General features: G+C 42.8%; 1 protein-coding gene across 1 annotated transcript; it reads left to right on the top strand.

Annotated features, from left to right (window-relative positions):
* Positions 1-1,413: 1,413 nt before the first annotated feature.
* Positions 1,414-8,096, top strand: LOC104505326 (ribosomal biogenesis protein LAS1L-like; the record flags this gene model as incomplete). Its single annotated transcript, XM_010151295.1, has 6 exons — positions 1,414-1,589; positions 2,027-2,112; positions 3,055-3,270; positions 4,456-4,591; positions 5,166-5,536; positions 7,955-8,096. Coding segments are annotated over exons 1-6 (1,127 nt in total), but the record flags the coding sequence as incomplete, so codon positions are not given.
* Between the last annotated feature and the right edge of the window lie 3,354 nt (positions 8,097-11,450).

Genomic DNA, 11,450 nt, shown 5'->3' with positions numbered 1-11,450 from the left:
AGATTCCTTCAGACCTAAAGCAAAATGAGCTAACTGCAGAGGATGCCCTCCTGTCTGCTTTGGAGAACTGACCCAGTGGACCTTTCTTAATCAGATGTTCTTCTGCTTAAATGGTTCTCTACTGAAGCTGCCATCTGCATGGAGATGTCCTTAATAGTTGGTTATGATCAGTAATGGCATGTAGGAATAATGGTAATTATGATGGAACAGTTTCCAGAGAAGAATTGAAACTGGATTTTGTTTTTACAAACAAATTACACTCTACCACTTCCCCTCTGATCTCCCATCACATCATCTACTTACGACAAAGTGGTCTATGGTTTGTGTGTGTTGTTTCTGCACTCTGAGATCTTGAGCTGCTGTTTGCATTTATAAAATCCTGTGTGGGATCTAAGTCATGCCTGGATGCTTACATTTGGAAGTCACCCCTATTGGAGAGGACAAATCTCATCTATTCTATATCAAAATATGCAGTGTTTGACATGGGTACTACCATTCCAAATCCAATGAGTCTGATGGCAAAAGCAGTTTCTTCTGTGGAATTTATTCAGTGTTTGAAAGTGGCCACCTTGATTGTCATTCTGAGAAGTGTTTATTTTAGTGCTGTATCTTGTGCGCTGGCAACCCAGAAAGCAAGTCATATCCTGGGCTATATCCAGAGCAGTGTGGCCAGCAGGTCAAGGGAGGTGATTCTCCCCCTCTGCTCTGCTCTTGTGAGACCCCACCTGGAGTGCTGCATCCAGCTGTGGAGCCCTCAACATCAGAAGGATATTGACCACTTGGAGCGAGTCCAGAGGAGGCCATGAAGATGCTCAGAGGGCTGGAGCACCTCTGCTATGGGGACAGGCTGAGAGAATTGGGTTTGTTCAGCCTGGAGAAGGAGAAGGGAAGGCTCCGGGGAGACCTTATAGCACCTTCCAGTGCCTGAAGGGGCTACCAGGCAGCTGGGGGGGACTTTTTCCAAGGGCCCGTAGGACAAGGGGTAACGGGTTTAAATTGAAAGCGGGGAGGTTTAGATTAGATACCAGGAAGAAGTTCTTCCTGGAGAGGGTGGTGATGCACTGGAACAGGTTGCCCAGAGAAGCTGTGGATGCCCCATTCCTGGAAGTGTTCAAGGCCAGGCTGGATGAGGCTTGGAGCAACCTGGTCTAGTGGAAGGTGTCCCTGCCCATGGCAGGGGGGTTGGAACTAGAAGGTCTTTAAGGTCCCTTCTAACTCAAACCCGCCATGATTCTATGATCTTTGCTCATGGATAGAAGCATGAACAGGATAACGTAAGAGAATCCCATGGCTGGATATTAGGGTAGTTGTGGGAATTTTACTTCAGTCTCTGTTGCTGTATTTTACTTTCAAGTGTCAGTTCAACCTACCTATGTGGGTCCCTCAGTCTTCCACTTGTATTACGCCAGCCTAATGGAAGATGAAGTGGTCCTCGCTGGACCATTCAGTGCTGTCAGACTAACTGAAGTTCGCAGGGTAGCTATATGGGCAGGAGACATCCAAAAAATAGCTGTCGGTGCTGTGGGGAAGAGCAGTTGTGACCCTACCACACCTTACCTGCCCAACAGCTGGGTGAACCGCACCTTAAGGTACGCCTTAACAGGATTGGCTGCTCCCCTGAAATTTAACCTGGCTGTGTGGGTCAGAGGTCCTCAAACCTTGGCTGGCCTGCTGGCGGAAGACTTGGATCATACTGCAAACCATAGGTGTTTCAGTATGATAAATGTTCCTGTGTTTTTGAAATGTTTATGACAAATGTTCCTGTGCTGTTGTAATACCAAGACATTTGCCTCTGCAGCTACAGCAGAAATGTTTTCTGCAAGTTTGCACAACAGCACATTCCCTTTAAGTCTAGGGGGATATATTCAGCCCAAAATGGACATATAGTTTTAGTGTCTTAGAACAAGGTACATCACCTCCTCATAGTTCCAGGTATTTGGCTCTTAAACTTGTTTCAGACCTGCTGCAAGTGGTGTTTTGAGATGTCAAGGAGTAAGTGGCATTAATAACTCTCCAATTGCTCTAGGGAGACAGTGGCTGAAGCTCTTCTCAGTGACGGCTTTCTCATTCCAAAGATGGATTGTCTGAAGATGCTAAATATCAAGTATGAAGGTTAGTGGTTTGGGCACCACTTAAGTAAAAAGTGCATAGCTAGTGTTATGTTTAAGTCTGTTCTGGTTTGTTTTTTTTTTTTAATTCTTTGCATAGTTTTTCACTTGTGCCACTAAAACATCTCTTGACCTGTTCTCCAGACACCTTTAAGGCCATGCTTAGCTACTGCTTCTGCATGAATCTCTTACCATGGAAGGATAGCTCTTCAGCACTGACTGCTGCCTGGCTAAGATGTCTTTTGAAGCTTCCATCTGCAGTTATTTGCAGTAGTTACTCATTTAACGAACTCTCACTAGTTGCTTTTCTACATTGAAGATATGAAGCAAATTAAATGGGTTTTTTTGAGCCTCATTCACCAGTGGCATCTTAGTTCTATGCTTCTGCCCATATTTCCAGAATTCCATGCATTTTCTGAAAGAGAATTAAGTACCTAGAGGCAATGAAAATTACTAATTTGTCTATTTCTCTGGGACCTCCTGGAAACACCAGCCAAAGAACTTTCCAAGAAAGATCCTCTAATTTCTGTGATTGTATTATGGTGGTAAAAATGCAGGAGCTTATTGATTCTATGTTGCTTTGCTCAATGTGCCTTCTCTTTTCAGTATATTCTTAAACAGAATAGCCCATCATTATGTGTGAAATAAGCTGAAAATTGAAAGGTTTTAGCAAAATGGGTAGATTTTCCTGTGGTTTACCATGTGATTAGACCAGGCATTGTATTTTTTTGCTTTCATTGAGCTGTTCTGTTAATTATCAATTTGCTGTTTGTTTTACTTTCCTAGCATAAGAAAACAATAGTTGCAGGTTCAGTGGGAATCCCAGGAAATACCCTAGAACCAGTGATCTCAGGACAGTGTACTTTAGTTTGGAACAAGTTTCACACTCATGGTTCACAAAACCAGTGATTTTTGGCTTCTCTTTATGTTTTTCTTCTTATTGCAGCAAATAAAGAGGTATGGCAGTTCAAAATTCCTCAGACATTTTACTGCTTTTGGCAGCCTTTGCTGACAGGCCTCCTTTCCCGAAGTTTTACACAGATCCTAATAGAGAAAATGTTTATGGAGTTGAAGGAATGTTCTGACTCTTCAGAACTTCGGCCTCAGTTCTTGATCAACTGGATTTCTGAGATGCTGACTGGTATTGCCAAAGTAAATGCTGGTGAGTATGTCTGGAATTTCTGAGTGTAAAAAAAATACACGTCTCTTCTGCACTGCTGCGAAAACTGGGCGAGTGGTCTGACCTTTACATGGAAAGTGCAATAACCTAGTTACTACGTTTTGTCATGGGAACATGAGAGCTTTTGTTGTTGCATTTCTTACACTTTTCCACCTGCAGCTTATTTATGTCATGCATTTCTTGGCAAAAAGTTGAAATTGTTATTGGCAACTTTGCTGCAGTCTCCTCAGGAGAGGTAAAGCCAATCTCTCTCATGAAAGATCAGGGTCTTAAGTGCTGTTTTTTCCAGATATTAATACTTGCAGGAAATATCAGTAGCAGATAACAAATAAAGATGTTATTTGCAGCCTGTTGCAAGTTCCCTGTTCTCAGTTCTTCTTCCTGTGTTTAACAGAAGCCTGCCTTAACAAAATACTTATAGAGTCTTGCTGTCCTTTTTTAATCCTATCACAGGAATTTCATGCCTTCTAAACCTACACTTTGTTTTCTGTTCCTAACTCATTAGAACTGTTTAAATTGGCCAGGCATGTTTCACTCCAGAGACAGAGGCATGGAAAGGCTTTAATTATTTGAAGCCTGTCACAGGAATCTGTTAATAGGACTTTGATACTGCGATGCAGCGTATCTCTAAGGAGGTTTCCAGCTGGTTAATTTTGCCACCTCTCTGTCTTCTCCCACTCTGGCTCAGTCTGCACCAAGATTTTGCCAGTGTCTGTGGCAGTCATGGCTTCACGTTTGAAGCTTTCACTCAGGGCTGAGTGCTCTTATGTACCAAGATCTCTGAACGGTAGTAGTTCCCAGCTGTTAAATCCACTGACTGCAGTGCTGTCTAGAATGATCTCAGGTCCCAGAAACAGTATAATCCATTTATTTGGGAAAGTACTGTACAAAGGCATCTTGTAGCTTTCCTACCTGGGATGGCATGTACAGAACCAGCTTGGGAACATCTGCATCTCACTATGGTCACGTCTTGAGGAGCTAACTGAGCTGTCAGTGCATTGGCAAGTCCCTTGTAACAACCGTGATGCATTCAGTCAGTACATCTGGACTTGGACTTGGGTTGGAATGCCAGCTTATCGGAGGATGAGTGTTCCAGCAAAAACGCAAAGGGATGAAGGGCATTTTTAATGAGTTCTGAGCACCTTGTTGTTTTCACTGTCTTTAAAGGGAAGAAAAGACAACACTCTAACAAACAGGTGTCCATGAAGGAGCTCTTCCTCCATAAAGTTCCTTTGCAGTGGATAAGACTGACTGAGAATTGCTTGGAAGCTCCCTGCTGGGCAACCCCACACCTTCTTCAGCTGTAAGTTTGATTCTGTGACCTATCAAAGGGACAGCAAACAGTGATCCCTTGTGATGTGCTGCGTTACAGCCATGTTCCCTTCCTTTCTTTTACATCTAGTAGAAACTGTGGCAGGTGCATATCAAGCCCTGCTTTTGCTGCTTATCTCCTCATTGATTTTACAAAGAGAAGAAGGAGGAGAATTTAAAAGGACTGCACCTTCAAAATGAAAGCAGAGGTTATATGGGGAGGTATTTAAGAAGCAACCTGGTCAGGATAAAAGTCTCTTGGTAGCAGAGATGTAGCAGGTTATACAGGTGATACGAATGTAGCACAGGTGGTAACTTTTTCACATGAAAAGAGCAAAGCAGGAATTCAGTTAGAAGTATCCCAAATCCTTAATGTTAATCAAAAAGAAGGAGTATTCCAGCATCCACCAAGGAATAATCAGATTTGCTTGTTAGAGGAGATACACGAGTGAGCTGTCCTGAAGGAATCTCACACTTTAAAAGCTGCTCATTTTGATAAACCTTTATCTGGAATATTTTTCTTTTCTTCGCCTTTAAGACTTTAACCTTGCCATTTTCCTTTCTAGGATCCTCACAATCATGAGACCTCGCTTGCCACGTTCTTCGCGGAAGAACCTTCTCTATCTTGCTTCTGTTTACACGGAAGGAGGTGGCCCTTTGTCCAGTCCAGGCCTCTCTTCAGACTGCAGTGAACAGCCAATTTACACTATAGAGAGCTTACAGTGGAGGACCAGGCAAGAAAATCAGGTTAAAAATCAAGGGCAGACTGTAGAGAAACAAGAAGATGTGCTGGAGAGAGATGATGGTGTGGAGGATGAGGAAGAAGAGATGGTAACTGAAACAATCCCTTTGGAAGGACTTGCTCATTCGGGTGACATGGTGGCTATTGCTGAGAAAAGGGCAGCACTGCAAGGCTCCGCCTGGCAGATCACTACAGGTAAAAAATGGCTCTGTAAGACTTAGCCAGTCTTCATCACTGGCAAATGTTAATTGAAATGCAAAGGCACCCCAGCCCTCTGGGCCTGGCCAGAACTGAAGAGTGTTTTAAACTCATCTAAATGCCAAATTACTGAAAACTGGGGTTTTTTTCCAGTCTTATGTCTGTGTGCAGGTGTCATCTCTTTTGAACTCTTAAAATACTGTGAGTGCTTTCTCCAGGAGCATGTTGTTACTACCTCATTAAACTTCTTATGAGACTTTTCCAAACTGTTTGAAACTTCTATGCATGCAATTGATGGGGCAGCATATATGCCAGCTGTGAGTGGCAAAGAAAATACGGATATTTCTTGGATTTCCCTTTGTCAGACCTGGGTATATTTGAAAGCACAGTTTGGCTGTGCTGGAAAGCACCAGTCAGATGCTCCTAAGTTCCATCCTCCAGGAAAATTCCTGTTATGACATGGTGGTAAGCGAAAGAAAGGAGCAAGGCAAGTTTTTGGAGAGAATAAACAGTTTAGCTGGTGCTTTGTTAGCTTTATTATGGTAGCTGTACTTTCTTGTTGAGGTAGAGGGTTCTGTAGATGACTTTTGGAGGAGTGATTTATGGAGGGACTTGAAGATAGGAGGAGGAGTTGGAGGCAAAGCGATATTTAAAGGAAGAAGAAAAGCAGCTATTAGAAGACAATGAACTCTTGTACCTCGCTCACATGGAAATATTCCAAAGTCAAAAAAACCCACTTGCCTAAGCAGCTTGGCTTAGTTGTGCTGATGTGGACAGATGTTAGAGCTGGGCGTTTTGAGAACAGCAGCAGAACTGTCCTCTGCTTCAGTGACTGATTCGCATCAGGCAAAGCTTTCACTGGAGGAACATGCACTGTGCCCTGAACTACCTGATTTTTGTGAAAATTCTGTTTAAATAGTTGTTTGTGGGTAAACTTAATTTCTGTTTGAATAACATCTACGTAGTTACTATCGTTAAATAATTTGAAACTATAGCTAGTAGTTATGTACAGACCAGTGACAACATGTAGTATAGGTACTAGATTGTTCCCCAAAGAGGGGGCTTAGCCTGTTAAATGTATATAGTGGTAATTTTCCTTAGAGCTGTGTTGGATGTTACCAAATGCTATTTCTGCCCCTTTTTTTTAATCGTAAAATTATAACATTTAGAAAGCACTATCCTATGTCAAGAATTTTTGTTCTATTAAATGCCCAAGAATGGTATAAAAGGAAACACTGGTGGTTTTTTAGGGCAGTGCTTAGGGTTTTGATCACCTATCAGGTACGCGAAACAAATCCATTTCAAGAAAAGAGAAAGAAATGGCAAGTTGTATGTGATGAGCAGAGGCCTCAAATAGTCTGTGTAATTATTGCTGGCTCTCTGGAGTGCCTTATCTACTGAAGGCTTCTGTCTGCTGGTCTTCACTGAGCTGCTCCTAAGCATGCCAGAAATAAGTGTTCTGCTATCGAGAAAGCACCTAGGCTTAAGAAGTCTTATTATCGAAACAACAACACATAATAATTTGTATCTTTAGTTTAGTTAGGTGTGAAACAAGAATGAAATTTAGAGAGGGATTTCCTTATTTGGAACTGCCCTTGAAATTTTGGCACCACAGTATAAAGGAATGGACTCACTGATATTACCCATTGTGATGGATGGTTTCCCATTCCCCATTGGAATCCCAGTTTACGTAATGTGAAGTCAAGGAGAGGAAATATCAATAGGTGCTTGTAAAAACAAATAGAATTTCCAGGATGTCATATTCTTTTTCTTTGCCATCTCATCCCAGCCCACGTACTAATTAATTAGGCTTCCCCAGCCTTATACTCTTCCACTTTTGTGGCTTCAGTTCTTCTTTAGTCCCTGTTGCTGTGCAGCTGCTAATCTCAGTGAGGTGTTAAGAAGCTGATGTCTCACTGGAGGAATGCGCTAGTGGATGCAAAGGTCCTGTTTTGTATCTTCATCTGTACAAATGACTTTCCATTTACAGAAGTATGCAGAATAATTTTTTGTAATTAATGTATGTAAATCAGTGTGTATGTTTCACATGAAAGTGTCCTTAGAAGAGGAAGGTAAATATGAAGGATTGCTCTAGAATAATGTGGGGTGTCTTTTAGTGGACATTGTTTCACAGTGTTTTTCATGAGCTGCACTGTGTAGACTGTTACATGACCCCAGGTGTCTCCCTGTTGTCTGACATACTACAGTGACTTTCTTTGGAAGAGGTGGTAAGGTTAGGAATAAAATTGGTTAAAACTATAGTTCAGGCTTATTTTTGCTGAGTACCTGATATTATTAGTTTTGCTGAGTGGCTGAGTTGTGTGAGACAGTATTTGTGGACTTGGGGGGATCTTGGTTTTTCGAAAGTCTTACTGGGGAGCTCAGACTTCATGTTGATGTACTGTTTTCACCCAGATGAAGTACGATGGAAAGACTTTCCTCTTGGGAAACTCCCAGGTCAGACAGATGACCCTGATGGTCTCATGTTGGATAATTATTCCATGATGTCCCTGCTTGATCAGCCAGTGAGAGAGGAGTGGAAGTCTCCCAGTACAAAGTGAGTAATGGCGTGGGCAGGACCTTGCCCCTGAAACGTGAAATGCATTTGTCTCTCTCTGCCTTTTACTGTATTATGTGAAAAATTAAGGATGAGATTTCCCTTCTGCTTCTCTTCGAGTAAATAGTTTGAGCCAAATATCTACTACTGTCTCAAATATCTGCTGACGGCACTTCTCATGGGTGTTTTCAAGTGATGTGTGTGGAAGGACTTTTGCAGTGCTGGTGTAAGAGCGTAACAGTCTGCTCTTTGGACTGTGCTGATAACTTTCAGTGTTAACTGATGCTGTTAGTAGGATACCATCTGCTGGTCGCTTGGAGTTACTAGTCTGCAAGTGCAGAATTTTTAAAACAAGCTGCTGAGACCTGGTGCAGAATCTGCCTGGTGATACACTGGGATGAATAACTAATGGCCAGAGCTGTGGCCTTGCAATTAAAGTGTTCAGGACTAGAAGCCTGGGATGGCTGACATTAGCCTCCCCTGGTGTCAGTTTTCCTGGCCTACTAATCCTGTATAGGAAGGAAGAGTCATTCTAAAACGCACCGTGGTTTGCTGAGGCACTTGTAGGTGCATTAGTGAGAAAGCCGGAAGATGAGAAGGTAGCCGCAGGAAGCGGGTGAGTGCAGATTGCTTTTGTAACACCTGAGGAAGGAATTGGCTGTGTGTAGCTGCAGTGGCGAAGATGCTGAGGGTTTCACATCAGTGGATGCAAACATGTGTCTCTTCTGAGCTGGAGACTTATTTCTTGAAATGGAGACTGTAGTATGCTTTCTGAGTAAGGTCTATGTCGCTGTTACTCATCCTATGGTTAACCCACCATGAGATGAACTCTTCTCACCCTCCCTCATCGCAACAGGAAACTCTTCCTGTTTGTTTGTACTGCATTAGTCTCACAGTGTGCTTGCTTTGTTGATGGGCAGTCAGACAGAAGTTACTGCTACCTGTATTGCTGTGACAACTCGCCAGTATAGTAGGAAGTTACTTCATGAAGCCCTAAAAGTCATCCTTTGAAGCTGAAGGAAAATACTCAACACTTACCTTACTGCATTTGCCTCCTTCATCTTTTCCTGTCATCGAGTTTGAGACCTGCTGTTTGAGAAGACGTGACGGTTTCAGCCAGGAAAGAGTTAATTTTCTTCATACTAGCTAGTGTGAGGCTACCTTCTGTATTTGTGCTGAGAAGTATGTTGGTAACACTGATGTTCCAGTTGTTGCCAAGCAACAAAGAATGGTGATAACACTGATGTTCTAGTTGTTGCCAAGCAATGTTTACATTAGGCTAAGGACTTCTTCAGTTTCTTATACTGCATGTGTTCCCAGCTTCTTCTCTACAAGAAGCTGGGAGGGGACACAGCCAGGACAGCTGACCCAAACTGACCAAAGGGGTATTTCATGCCATAAGACATCACACTCAGTATATAAACTGCAGGGAGTTGGCTGGGGGAAAATCGCTGCTCAATGGCTGGGTGGTGGGTCGTGGCTGGTGAGCAGTTGTATCTTGTTTTCCTTATTATTATCATTCATAGTAGTAATTTTTCAATTACTTATTATTCATAATACCATTATTTTATTTATTTTCAATTACTAAACTTTTCTTATCTCAACACGTGAGTTTTCTTACCTTTTTCCTCTGATGCCCCCATCCCACTGTGGTGAGGAAGCAGCAGTGTGGTGCTTAGCTGCTGACTGGTGTTAAACCATGCCAGCATGAAGGAATTGATGGCAGAATGGTTGGTGTAGATAGATCACTGGTAGTTTTGTGGGTAGGAGGAAGCTGCTGTTTCATTTTGCAGTGCAGAGTAGTAGATTGCCCTGGGAAGCATTAGAACTTTTCTGCAATGCCTCTCCTGGGGGCAGGGGTAGAATTTCTGTGGTGGCGCTTTGCAGAGAGGCTTGCACTGATGTTGCTGTGGAGCTAGCCGTCAGTGAAGCCACCTACACACACTGGCTTAGAAACATGGCTTTAGAAAAGGATGGGGAAGCCTGAGCCATCAGTAAATGTCTTGCAGTTAAGGTTGAGGGTATCATTCACTTCTCCCCTGCCGTATTCTGTTCTCCCCATGTTCCGTAGAAATAAAAGAAGAGGGAAAGTGATGTATACGGTGTAGCTGACTTCTGAAGTAGGATAAGAGCTCATTGCTGCTGCAGTGCAGTGCCTTGTGATGATGTTACAGATGCAGAATGAGTCCCCACTAACCGCTGCGTTGTAGACACACAGAGGATATTGCCTGTTCTGTGTAGCATAGAATTACTGGGTCTCCTACTGCAGAGAAAAGCAAAGCAGTTTACAGAGTAGGTGCATGAGGAATCGTCTTGCTAACCCCCAAGGTCAGCCACTTTGGCAGACTGTGGTACGGCTAAGACAAGCTAAGAGAAGTATGCTGAAAAAGCAGCATAAGTATGCTGAAAAAGCAGCATCCTGGCAAATTGAAATTGCAAATGTCACACTTAACCATTTTCTGCTCAGTGTAGGCTGGGGTTTTTTTATATTGTCACGAAATTAGTTTTCTGCATAGATTTCTGCATGCCTCTTCTTCATATATTAATATGAAACAATTTCAGCATACATTCAGTGGTGAAATTGCCACAGAGGTATATAATTGATTGCTTCCAGGAGTTTTTAAGTTGTCTTGAGCCTGCTTTAATCAGAATTTGCTGCTGTCATCTTTGAAGGGACCTCATGTTAAACAATGTCAGTGGCAAGATTTATAATTGCTCTTACATGACTCTCCTGGAAGCTACAAGGCCTTGTTGTCCAGGAGGTGCCTCAAAAGAACGTGAGGCTTTGCTCCAAATCGTACCATTCTTCCTGTTCATACCTCCTTGGCTTCTACACTGCGTGTATTTGTGCCACAGAGGTACTGAAGTGCCTTAAGGCACCGTGGTGTCATTACTGTGTAAAGCTATACAGTAATTCCTGTGTAAACTGCAGTAAATCATTGTGTAAAGCTAAACCAGTACCTGTTCAAAGAGGTTTTCAGGCCTAAAAGACAGGAAGAAGAGGAGTCAAAACCTACTGGCAAATCCAGAAGGTGGATTAATTTTAATTTATTGTTGTTAACTGTTTTTGATATTGCAGAGAAAGCAAAACTCTGGCAAAGGAGCATGGTTTGATGGCCAGAGGCATGTTTCCTCATATTTAGGCATGAACAGGAGCAAGGGAGAAATGACAGACCGTTTCTTATAACAAACCTCTGTTCCCTTATTGCCAGAGATGTGGGCATGTCCCACACAACATCCTTATCTCTAAATTGGAGAGGCATGGATTTGACGGATGGACCATTCGGTGGAAAAGGAACTGGCTGGGTGGTCGCACTCAGAGGGGTGGCCAGTGGCTCAAGGTCTGAGTGGAGA

Source organism: Eurypyga helias, unplaced genomic scaffold, assembly GCF_000690775.1.
Source record: "Eurypyga helias isolate BGI_N326 unplaced genomic scaffold, ASM69077v1 scaffold1855, whole genome shotgun sequence".
Taxonomy (NCBI): Eukaryota; Metazoa; Chordata; class Aves; order Eurypygiformes; family Eurypygidae; genus Eurypyga; species Eurypyga helias.
The sequence above is the reverse complement of the archived record's forward strand: the minus strand, read 5'-3'. Positions and strand labels throughout refer to the sequence as shown.